Raw genomic sequence first — 13029 nt, forward strand, 5'->3', positions numbered from 1 at the left:
AACCGGCCTTAAGTTTTTCAATCCTTCCATTGATCATAACATGAATTTAATTTAGCATTTACCACGAACATGAGAAAAGTAAACGATTTAGCTGGTCATTTGACAATTTTCCGTAATACACAATATTTCAGCATAGTACACAGAATTTCCCAGTTTATCGAATTGGATGATGGATGAACTTTACGATACCGCGGTATCCTGTATCACGATCGTGATACAAGATACCGCGGTATCGTAAAGTGCGTCCAAAAGATTCCATTTCATGGAAAAATGATAAGCCTTATCTTACATAAATAATCCAAAACTATAAAAGTAATCTTTTGTGTGTCTCGGGAAGAAGATAATGAGAATAGTCATTGTATAATACTGCTCCATGCGGGATATTAAAAAAATTTAATATTTTTGACAGTCCAGATTAAAATGTGAAAATTTTAAGATGTATTGATATCATTCCTAATGAATAATCCTTTCTTAGCGTGTAAACGAAAAAGCTTTTTCGGCTTTTTACGTTTTTGTTTTGCGTGTACTTTCGGCCGGTTCGCAAAAGGTCTTTCGTCACAGGCCAGAAAGCAAAACGTCAACAAAAGTTTTTGCCGTTTTTGCATTTTCGACTTCAACTGGGGAACGCCATTTTGCATGTGCCGCAAAGTGAAATTGGCCGAGTGAAAATGTTTTTGTAGAGCAACAAATCGGTATCGAAAGTGGCCTAAGTGGTGCGATCGTGCTTGGCAGGTTTATTCCGTTTGCGGAGGAGTTGGAAAGTTGCGGGTTCTGCCGTTACTAGTTCAGTATTGCGAGATTGAAAATTGGGCGACCCATCGATCGGGTAGAGAATCAATTCTGGTGGTGTTTCAGTGGTCTGCTCTGTAGGATTGTACGATAATCTAGAAAGCTGCACTTAATTTGCATTTGTTCAGGAAGAACTTTTAAAAAGTACCGGCTTTCATGATGATGTTCACAGTAAGTAATTTATTTTATTCGTTTATTAAACAGGAAACTATTACGCAAAGCTTTTACGGGGGTGGCGATTTTCATTGGGCTGTTCCAAAAATATACACTGAACGAATTGTGTTATACACATTTAAATCGAATACGGTAGATTTTTGTTGGTTAAATTTTTTTTATCACTTGAAACATTTTCTTGCGGTTTTCATATTATTAAAATTGAAATTTCTACATAAAAGTTAATGATTTGTTTGTTAAGTGTACGTGATTATCGAACTTTGAACTTTAACATCTTCTGTACTAGCTTGAAGCTACAGATGATAAATAACTCAAAGTTAAAAACTTTTAAATTGTTCAACAAATTATGCATTATAACTGTAAAGTTATCCAGTCATCAATACACATTTTAAACGTGTTAGAAATCGACTCAAAGTAACGTACATATATCAGAAAAGGGATAGAATTATTAGCGGCACGTTATCCAAACATTCGGGAAAGTTGTGCGTTTAAAACCAGAAAAATATCCCAGGATTCTCATGCCGTATTCGTTTTCATCTGGTGGCCAACCGGTTGTGCACCAACTGCTGTCTGTCATCTTCATATAAAAAAACGCTTTGACAGCACTTGGTGCACAACCGGTGTTTCACCAGGATGAAAACGAATATGGCCTAAAAGTTTTTACCAGACTCCTTTTTTGAGTAATGCAAGGAATTTCTGTCACAGTCATTGAGATTACTTCGTGTTCAGTTTAGAATCATACATATCGCTGCTAGTTCAGATAGATAAACATGTAAATTTGCACGGAAAAATGTAATGGAGAATATATTACCTTTATATTTACCTACTACCATTAGTTTCATTTATGTTCACGTGCATTAATGAGAATTACTATGAAAATGGGGCTTTTGACAGTAACCGAAATGTTTAAAATAAATTAAACTCGGTAAAAATCGCGTATACATTTGTTTGTGCTTTATTTTTTAAAGGGTACAAACCAGCAGCAGGATACGCGCTTCAGCGATAAGGAGAAGAAGTTGTTGAAACAGATGAAGTTCGGAGATAACCTAAACAAACGCGTTGATATGTCCAAGGTTAAACTGGATGTCCTTCGACCTTGGATAAGTAAGAAAATAACTGATATGCTCAATATCGAGGACGATGTCATAGTGGAGTTTGTCTACAATCAGCTGGAAGAGGAAAAGTATCCTTGCCCGAAGAAAATGCAAATCAATTTGACCGGGTTCCTGAACGGAAAAAATGCGCGTGTATTCATGGAAGACCTCTGGGCTTTGCTTCTATCGGCTCAAGAGTCGGATACCGGAATACCGCTAGAGTTTATAGAGCAAAAAAAAGAGGAGATTATGAAGCGCGAAGAGGACTCCAAATATTTGGAAGACAATAGTCGATCCAGAAGGTCACGCAGCCGGGGTAGTCGCGAAAGGGACGAACATAAGAAATCCAAGAAAGAAATGCGCCCGATGTACAAACCGGAACCGGAAGAATATTTAGATGACGAGGAAAAAATGATTGAAGACTTCATCGAAGCTGACGTTCCTATATCCAAAGATAAAGAACCGAAGAAACCGATCGAGGAAGAAAAGCCCCCTGCGGTGAAAGAATCAACAGAACTAGCAGAACGGAACTCCTTCAACAAAAAATCGCCTGAAAAATCGACAAAGGATTCCAACAGCCATAGCAAGGTCTCGGACGGACCTTCCGATCGGAACTCGCGTCGGAAATCGTCTCGTGAACGCAGCCGCTCACGTGATCGTAGACGATCGCGCGATCGACGCTCTTCGCGAGATCGGAAATCTTCCAGAGAACGTCGACGGTCGAGATCTCCTCGTCGATCCCCCGATAGATCCAAAAAGCGGAACAGCCGTTCGCCGAGAGACAAACGTGAACGAGATGGTGGAAGGTAAACTTATGTAAATATGAGTTTTCTTTGCAGTCATTTCACATTTTTTATTTCTTACAGAAACCGTAATGAACGGAAACGATCTCGTAGCGCATCGAGGCCCAAGAAACAGGAAACAAACGAAAAGAATTCGGGTAATATACTTTCTCTATGTACTGTTAAACTTATTAGGGGACAAAAATCTGATGAACTCATTTAAATCTGATTAATTTATTTATTCACGAATTGATTGTTTTCAGACAACGGTTCAATTTCAAAATTGCAATCGAAATTAATAAATATGGCCGAGGGTAAGAAAATATCGCCTGCCCCAAACAAACATCGCCGAAGCCGATCAACATCACGTTCCCGTTCGCGATCGCCAGCAACAAAAAAACGTAGCCCGAGCCGTTCACGATCACGATCGAAATCGCGTTCAAGATCAAAGTAATAATCTCACAAGTGTGCATGTGCTCGTTTAAGCTGACACAATTTCTTTTTTTCCTAGGGCTCGAAAGGACCGCAAATCTCGCTCAAAGTCCCGTCATTCGCGGAGCTCGGTCTCATCTCGCTCGTCTTCTAGCGACCATAGCAGGGATCGCAAGAAAAAGACCGGTGGTCCAGCAGGTGGCAAAAAGCGAAATGGTAAAAGTCGCAGCCGGAGCCGCAGTCGAAGCAGAAGTCGCCGTGACACGTCAAGATCCCGGAGCCGTTCACGCAGCAGCCGATCATCATCACGCCCTCCCAAGAAAGAAGACTTTGAGATCCAGAAGAAAGAGAACAGTGTGCAGAAAAAACGCCATTACCGATCGAATAAGGATTCATCCGATTCCGATTCGGACCGTGGAGGTCGCGGAGGGCCAGCCCGGAAAGGTCGTGGAAGAGAGCGACGTTCGCCTTCCCGTGGCCGAAGAAACGGATCGCGTGGTCGCAAGGATCGTTCACGATCCCGCAATCGTTCCCGATCTAGGTATCGTTCGCGTTCGAAGAATCGTTCTCGCTCAAGGAATCGCTCCCGGTCACCTAGACGATGGTCCCGCTCCCCCAAGGGCGGACGAGGTCGCAATAACCGGTACGTATTTTGGTTTTCTATGCTTTTTACCATACTCAACTTATAACGGGTATAACTTATGAGACTAACTGGTGTGCAGTAATCTTTGAATCTAAAGCGTTTTATTTTGTTTTACGAATTTTCCAAATGAACCATCATTTGATGTTGCTCCTCATTTTTCTTTCTCTTAAAAGTGTTCCCTTAAATGTGCGACCCTCTCAATTTCCTCAGTTAGAAAAGAAATTGCCTTGCTCTGGTGAAGGGTTCCGTGTCAGGTTCGTCGACTGGAACCCGTTCGCAAGCACTGCTGCTGTTGATGACCTTACCGGTTTCCATCTGCCTCCGATGGCACGACGAACTGTTCATTTCTGTCCATCTATGCTACTCGCAGTCGCTGGATTGGCCCTCGGTGGCGGATGAATCCGACATGTCTGAATTGGCTGTGGAAAACATATCCATTAACCAGGAAAGCTGGAACAATCCGAAAACAATCCAAAGTACGAAATATGGAAGCGTTGGCTTTCTCTACAATGTGGAACCAATACGGTCACCTCTTTGTCCTCCGGTACGCCTGGTCTTTGGTGACAACCCGTATGCTGTTTGATGACACCTCTAATGGGCCTCAAGAGGTACCGCATACACATCCGAAATCCGAATGCTTCCATTCCTCATCATCCGGGTTTCCTCAACAATCTGGTGCATGATGCCTTGGCCTCAATGGAAAAGCGCGTTTAGCAGATCAAGATGACAACCATAATGACCAAAGTCTACTGGTATACGCACATCTTTGTTTCGAAGGTTTCGAAGCACACACAGACACTGAGGGATCACTATCTGTTCCGTGTTCACTTTTTACGAAAGAGAAAGTGTGTTGAGATAAGTGGAAGAGGTAGGCGCGTAAGTTATAAGCCCTCTGAATGGGAATGATTTTATTTCAATACTTTAATCCACCACTTCGAACAGATCGTGCGACCGAAGGTGTCATTCCACGCAATTTGCGTAGATGCATAGAACAACATTAGAACAGATAATGGACAACCAGAGAGGAATCGTTTGGATTTTACAAATAAACTATCAATTCTGCTGTCTATAGATATTACTACCGTACGCTACCGATATCCATCTTTTTTGGTAACATGATTAGTAGAATTTTGATATTTCTATCAATTGAATTTTAAAATCCATACAAGACAATTAGATTTGAAAAGATCTTTTCATAAAAAGTATGTTATCAAAAATTTGATAGATATTTAGTAACCTGTGAATTATTTTTTATCCTTGAAATAACATTTTCATTTCAGCGCAGACGGCTACGATTTAAGTTCTTTCCTATTCCAGAATATATTCTGTATTTCTGATTTGCCAATGTGAAAATTTATGTTATAACAGTTAAAATAATGCTTCTTGTTATACTTTCGTTCCAGCGATGCAAAACCAAGCGTCAAAAGAGCTTCGAGTCGACGCCGCTCTCCGCCACGCGCGGCTCGTGGCCGAAGCCCGGAACGGGCATCCCGAGATAATAGTTCGTCTATCCGCCGGCCTTCTCGTGAACGTGACAGATCTGAAAGAGACCGTGGTGAACGTGATCGCGGCGAACGTCCGCCTACGGGTCAAACTTCCTGGCGTCGTTCGGATGATCAACAACAACAACAGCAGCAGCAGCAACAACAGACTGTGAACCGTGGTCAAATGGGTCCTCCGCAGACTAGGTTCGATGATCGGCGTCAAAACAACAATAACCGTGCGGGTCCAGGAGGTCGTGATGGTAGTCGCGAAAAACCAGAAGTAGATAGGAGAAGACCTCCACAAGGAATGCAACGTGGCAATAATTGGGACGACAGATCGAGATTGGAAAGTGGTGGAAATACTTTGGATTCAGGCGAACTATGGGATGAAGGAGGAAGTGCACCTGTAGTTTCCGAATCTAAAGTAGTCAAGGAGAAAAAGGCGGACGTTGTTGTGGAGGAGACTAAGAAAGTTTCCAAACGGCAGGAACTTGTCAAGAAACCGGAACCGACTACCAAGATCGAACCTGTTAAAATTGAAGAAAAGAAACCTATAATTCGATCTAGGTATAGTAGCAGTCTTTCAAGAACTCCGTCACCGTTCCTCAAGCCACACGAACGTGCTGCTGCGGCTGCTTCCCTGACCGTTGTCGTACACAACGCAGCTGTGGTTCCGAAAGTTCAGGATCCAAAAGAAGATAAACACTCTTTGAAGGCAAATCAAGTAGTAGCGGCCCATAACAAAACAAAGTCCAAAGTCACTAGTAGCAAAAAAGAATCAACCGAGAGCGACAGCTCTGATAGTAGCAGTGATTCTGAGGAAGAGGAAAAAGTTTCTCGCAAAAAGAAGTTGAAAAAGAAGCCATCGAAAAAGAGAAAACAGTCTTCTTCTTCTAGCGATGATGATTCATCTGACGATAGCGACAAGGAAGATGCACCTAAAAAGTCCTCTAAGCAACAGGATGCTGCAGCAGCTATTCTCGAGGAACGCAAAAGAAGTCATGCACTTAAGTTGGAAAAAGAAAAGGAAGCTGCGGCGGCCGCCGCTGCTGCTGCTGCCGCCGCAACCGCTGCAGCTGCAGCTGCTGCCGCTGCAAATGCTGCGAAAGCTAGAGAAGAAAATTTGAAGAAACGCAAAAGAACCGTAAGCTCTGAATCGAAAACTGTCGAGGAAAAGAAAAATTCCACCAAGGAACTCAAAGTCAAGAAAATTGAAAAACCCTCTTCATCCTCGTCCAGTGATTCCGATACTGAAAGATCGAAGAAGAAACGGCGCAAGGACAAAAAGAAACGAGATGTATCGGATGATAGTTCTTCTGATTCCGACAGTTTGAAGAAGAAGAAGCATAAGAAACACAAGAAGCATGCCAAGAAACATAAGAAACACAAAAAGCACAAGAAAAACAAGAGCAAGCAGCGAGACAGCAGCTCTTCCTCGGACGACGACGACGATCATCGAGGACCACCTGTTAATGATGATCTGGAGAAACAGCTGCGGGAACGTGCCCTAAAGTCAATGAAGAAACAGCAAAGTAATTCCGAATGAGACCGGCCTCAACGGTTGTGGAAGGACAGGACCGTTGGTAAGCTAAAGTTTTATCATAAATAATTGCTTAGATTTTAGATGATCACATATTGTAGGACAGTTTGAATTTGCTTTTGATGTACGGTTACAATTTTTTTTGTAACGTTTAAAAAATATAAAATAGACCGATAGGTTTCTAACCGACCTTAAATAACATATTTTATAAAATATTGTCATTGAGTGTGCTTAATATGTACTGTTTAGCATATGGCAGAGTTATTCGATGGCAATGTCTGATTCTTTCTGTTTACCATTTTTGTCAGTCCCTAGTTCCTTCTATGATTTCGATAAGACTTTTGAACAGTATAAGTTGATCATTTCATAAAAAATTTACAACATCAGTCAACAAGATACTACTGGCATAATCATATTAAAATAGACGTTTGAAAACATATTTCGAATTTGGATACGCAATTATGTAAAAAAACATAAAAAACACTATCAGTATAAAATTAATCAAATAAATATTAATCTCAAGACGTCTTGTATGATTCATTATTCCGAAATGTCCTATTGAGTTCGTTTTTTATATTCACGAAAACAGTTAACTAATAAGAGTCGAAATTTATTCAATTCCAATGACCAGGTAAAACCAACCTCATTGTTTGTCATTTTGCTTTTGTTTTCCAGGATAACTTCTTAAAAGAGCTTATGGAAATTAACTGTTTTTATGTAAGATAACATCACCTGTTCTGCACCGACGTTAAGCGAGGGTTATCGGCGAGGACTGCGAAAGGTAAGATTTTCGAAAGAAACAATCAACAACATAATATGTACCATTTCATTCCACGAACTTCGACAACTTTTTTAAATTTTGTGATCCGTTTCGGTAAACAAATTCTTTCTTAACTCAAAAACGATATTTAGGATACACTTGAATGCATTCGAAACCACAGAATACTCAGCTGGCCAAGCGGTAGACACGACATCTTCTACGTGGCAGTGACGTGAACATTAGTCTGATGATCACTACATGAAAACAAGGTCATAAAAAGGTTTAATTTTTGAAAAACCCTTATGAACTTTTGAATTCTAGGGTTCTCTAAGGCAAGACAATACCTACCTCGATACGACAATCGAATGAATCCTTTGAATTCAACCACGGTTTATGATGATACTTAACCTTCCAAAGCCGTTCGCAAAATTTCCGGACAAATCCTTTTTAGATAAATTTGACCTGTAGTTTACGTACGTTCTCCTGGCCGCAAATATTGACCGATTTCGATGAATTTTAATTCATTGTATAGATAATTTATTCTAGTTTCTCAATATTGAAAAAATAAGTCGAAATATTTTACGAGATCACCAGTATCTGATTCCGAATGAAAAAAGTCCCGAAAAAGAGCTCATTTTAGAATGCTTATAACTTGTGACAGATTCCAAATATTGCGCTGAATTTATAATATTTGGAATTGTCAAGAATAAATCTATCCATGGATGTATAATTTTTTGGTGATCCAAAGGAAGTTTTGGCCGCTATCCCGGAACTTCCGGTAGAAAAAATTCTTACTTCAAAAAAGTCACCCAATTTTGGCTTTGCATTGCTGTATCTCGCTTACCAATGAAGCGATTCTCTAAATTTAAATTTTAGTTTTTTCTCGTTAACTTTATTATTATTTTCGTAGAACATAGTTGGTTCCTCAAAAATCTCCTTTGTTCAGTATATTGTAATGAAAATCACATCTTTTTTGTCATTTTTCAAACTTCCCTTCATGTCGGTGGGTTTACGGGATTTTGTTAGCGTGATTTCTCTAAAATTTGAACTCAAATTGGGTACTTTTTATATACCTAAAGATTCATTAGAATCTCCTCTTTCGATGGACATACTTTTTGTGTGGTGTTTTGAAAATTTGTAGCAACGTTTTTCGAATTTACTGGAAGCTGTCAGATTTCAACCAGTTTGGCCCACATTATCAGCAGGTTGATGTACAAATCTCGCACCCCTCACGTAGCCGCGGGAGAAAGAAATCCTTTAGCTCTCTTTTTGTCGCTCACCAAATCTACCACCCAACCCAGCAGCAGGAGAAACTGCCGACTCGCCGCGTGGTTTGTTGATTGATTGTGCTGATGCTGATAACGAAATGAATGTTTTATTATGTAGGTATTGCTTGAATCTTATTTGATATTATATACCTATTATAAATATTTTAATGGATGAGCAACATTTCTAAAGTTCACGCCCATGATTCCAGATTCAGATTCAGATTTCAGATTTCAGATTCCAGATTTCAGATTTCAGATTTTGGATTTCAGATTTTAGATCCAGATTTCAGATTCAGATTCAGATTCAGATTTCAGATTCAGATTTCAGATTCAGATTTCAGATTCAGATTTCAGATTCAGATTTCAGATTCAGATTTCAGATTCAGATTTCAGATTCAGATTTAAGATTCAGATTTCAGATTCAGATTCTGATTTCAGATTCAGATTTCAGATTCAGATTTCAGATTCAGATTTCAGATTCAGATTTCAGATTTCAGATTCAGATTTCAGATTCAGATTTCAGATTCAGATTTCAGATTCAGATTTCAGATTCAGATTTCAGATTCAGATTTCAGATTCAGATTTCAGATTCAGATTTAAGATTCAGATTTCAGATTCAGATTCTGATTTCAGATTCCAGATTTCAGATCAGGTTCAATTTCAGATTTTAGATTCTTATTTCTGATTAAAGTTTCTAAATTAAATTTCAGAATATTTGTTACTTAAATCATAGATTTTGTTTCTCTTGCAGTAGACACTTCTTGAAATAAAAGAAAAGAACCATGATAACATTCAAAACAAATGTAGGTATCACTGAAAAATTCAAATGATAAAATATCTAAAAAGATTAAAGAAGTTTATTTCAATTTGGAGAAATAATCTTTCTCTATTTTAAAATCAAAACATTTACTAAGCAAAGAGGTATCAGCATGAGCACAATCAATTAAAAACCACGCGGCTGGCGAGCTGGGCAAATTTGTCCTAGCCATCAAAACCCGAAGAAGAAAACACGCGACGAGACGGCAGTTCCTCCTGCTGCTGGGTTGGGTGGTAGATTTGGTGAGCGACAAAAAGAGAGCTAAAGGATTTGTTTCTCCCGCGGCTACGTGAGGGGTGCGAGATTTGTACACCAACCTGCTGAAAATGTGGGCCAAACTGGTTGAAATCTGACAGCTTCCAGTAAATTCGAAAAACGTTGCTACAAATTTTCAAAACACCACACAAAAAGTATGTCCATCGAAAGAGGAGATTCTAATGAATCTTTAGGTATATAAAGAGTACCCAATTTGAGTTCAAATTTTAGAGAAATCACGCTAACAAAATCCCGTAAACCCACCGACATGAGGGGAAGTTTGAAAAATGACAAAAAAGATGTGATTTTCATTACAATATACTGAACAATGGAGATTTTTGAGGAACCAACTATGTTCTACGAAAATAATAATAAAGTTAACGAGAAAAAACTAAAATTTAAATTTAGAGAATCGCTTCATTGGTAAGCGAGATACTAACAGCAATGCAAAGCCAAAATTGAGTGACTTTTTTGAAGTAAGAATTTTTTCTACCGGAAGTTCCGGGATAGCGGCCAAAACTTTCTTTGGACCACCAAAAAATTATACATCCATGGATAGATTTATTCTTGACAATTCCAAATATTATAAAATCATTTGGAATCTGTCACAAGTTATAAGCATTCTAAAAAGAGCTCTTTTTCGGGACTTTTTTCATTCGGAATCAGTTACTGGTGATCTCGTAAAATATTTCGACTTATTTTTTCAATATTGAGAAACTAGAATAAATTATCTATACAATGAATTAAAATTCATCGAAATCGGTCAATATTTGCGGCCAGGGGAACTTACGCAAACTCTCGGGTCATATAGACCCGAACAGCCTAATTACGGATTTTTTTGAGCGAGCACTTCCGGTGGTCACAGGAAGTTGCCTGGTACTACAGATTGTGTATTTCGTGATTCCCCAGAGAGGTTTTTAAAATCAAATTTTTGCGATTTTTTCTTGAAGAGTTATGATGATTTGAATGTGCGCTTCGGGTCATATTGACCCGAACGACTTTGGAAGGTTAAAAGGGTCCTACGCCGTTTGGCCTAAAGTCATTTGGCATAAAGCCGTTTGGCATAAAAGTCGTTTGGCATAAAATCATTTGGCATAATGGTCATTTGGCATAATGGTCATTTGGCATAATGTCCGTTTGGCATAATGGCCGTTTGGCATAATGGCCGTTTGGCATTAAAATAACGGCCGTTATACCAAATGACCCCAAACGGCTTTATGCCAAACGGCTCTATGCCAAATGACTTTATGCCAATCGGTATACAATCCTTAAAAGACATACATAGCCGATTTAAGCTTTGAAGACTGGATAAAACGTGGAGAACTTAAGATTGACATTCAACACCCAGTACCGAGATGGGAATCGAACCCATGCCATCAATAGACCAGCAATTACCGTCTTACCACGCTAACCACTCGATTACCGAGACGCACTTTTACACAATACCGGCAGCTGACCACTTATACACTGAAAAACTAACAAGTAGTTATCGATAAACCGTTACCCCGGTATTCCCAAATTGTGTAGTTTGTTGTTGATTACGGAATTGTGTGCTGTGAAAACATTAAGTGCCGCGAAGTCGCAGTGATCCTTCGGAAAAAAAACAGCAGAAGGCATACACAATAGTCGCCATTGTTGTGTGAACAACCGCCATTGCTTGTGACGAAAGGTTTACGATCGAGTACCGCGTGTACGTTCCCGCTCGTAACGTGCAAATCGACGGAGTGGTAACCGAAGAGCAGCGTTGCTACATTTAAATCTGTATTTTCGAGGCAAAAAATCTTTTTAATCTGTATAAAATCTCAAAAACCTGTATTGAAATCTGTATCTAAAATTTTGATTATGGATACTAACGCTGCACTACGGTGACCTTCTGCGTATTGCACTAAATTGAACTGCGCTCCAGATTACTGCGAACTGCAGACTGTCAAATACATGTAAATTTTGTCATTTGGAACACGCAAAACATTCTGTGCATCGATCGATCTAAGGTCACGCAAAGTTTAGAGTCGATATTTTTTTGTTAAATGAATCAAGCTTTATTCGTCCTATAGGTTTAAAAGTGAATTTGAGTAGTCGCGGTTCTCACTTATATTCGCAGTAAACTGCGAGAAAAATGTGCAAATTGTTGCGATTTGTGAAGCAATTGTGGAATTTTAATCATTACCATTCAACATGACTGTCATAAACAATGAGGAAGTGACTCGAATTAATGGATCATAGTATTTTAGACAGTCAAATGACTTTAAACGATATACTGGACATATGGTCAGAGATATCGGTCCATAATACATCAGCAGACCCCGGCTGAAACCAGAAAGAAGAAGAAGAAGACCTTTCTTTAGCTTCTTCCTTTCTTAGCTTGGATTTTACGTGGAAGGTAATCCAAGACCCTCATGGAAGCGATCATTCGTCTATCCATATTTCTATCACCAGTGGTCATATTCCACCCGAAGAGATCAATATTCCTTATGACCTCACAAAGAATATACATAGATTGGAAAAGTATGCATCGGGTGCTAGCGACGCAATCAACTCAACGGATGAACTGCCTCCGAAGACAGTATGGTAGAGTATGGTTTCATCTCCGGGACGATTGTGGACTGTGCAATCGGGGCACAGGTCAGACGAAACTAAAACTCAACGATCCGGAAAAGACCTCGTGTTCTCGTGCGGGAATGGAAAGCGCAAGGCGTTAGTCGAGTTTCGCAGAGCCGGATTTCCAAAGAAGTTCCTTAGCTTTGGAACTTAATCAAGGCCAAGAAACGTGGATACTGGCGGCGATTCGTGGATGTGTTATCTCGAGAAACGTCCCTGCGCACACTTTGGTTAACATCACGAAACATGCGTAATCACACTTCCTCGAACGAAAGTGTGGAAAGTTCGAGCCGATGGCTAAAAAGGTTCGCGAAAAAGGTCTCCCCGGATGCAGTACCAGCTCTGAAAATATTTCGGGATACAGAGAATAGCTCCGAAACCGAGGACAAATTC

General features: G+C 39.7%; 1 protein-coding gene across 1 annotated transcript; it reads left to right on the plus strand.

The window, feature by feature from the left end:
* The first annotated feature begins 594 nt into the window (after positions 1 to 594).
* On the plus strand, positions 595 to 7462 carry LOC129754647 (serine/arginine repetitive matrix protein 1). Its single transcript, XM_055750823.1, has 6 exons — positions 595 to 960; positions 1932 to 2863; positions 2924 to 2997; positions 3103 to 3289; positions 3351 to 3914; positions 5318 to 7462. Exons 1-6 carry the CDS (start codon positions 946 to 948, stop codon positions 6942 to 6944), a joined length of 3399 nt encoding a protein of 1132 aa, XP_055606798.1. The 5' UTR covers positions 595 to 945; the 3' UTR covers positions 6945 to 7462.
* The last annotated feature ends 5567 nt before the right edge of the window (positions 7463 to 13029 follow it).

The sequence above is a fragment of the Uranotaenia lowii genome, chromosome 3 (assembly GCF_029784155.1).
Source record: "Uranotaenia lowii strain MFRU-FL chromosome 3, ASM2978415v1, whole genome shotgun sequence".
In the NCBI taxonomy this organism is placed as follows: Eukaryota; Metazoa; Arthropoda; class Insecta; order Diptera; family Culicidae; genus Uranotaenia; species Uranotaenia lowii.

Coding starts and splice junctions, on each gene's coding strand:
- LOC129754647 (XM_055750823.1), top strand. Junction 2,864..2,923: donor CGTGAACGAGATGGTGGAAG/GTAAACTTATGT, acceptor TATTTCTTACAG/AAACCGTAATGAACGGAAAC. Junction 3,915..5,317: donor GGACGAGGTCGCAATAACCG/GTACGTATTTTG, acceptor CTTTCGTTCCAG/CGATGCAAAACCAAGCGTCA.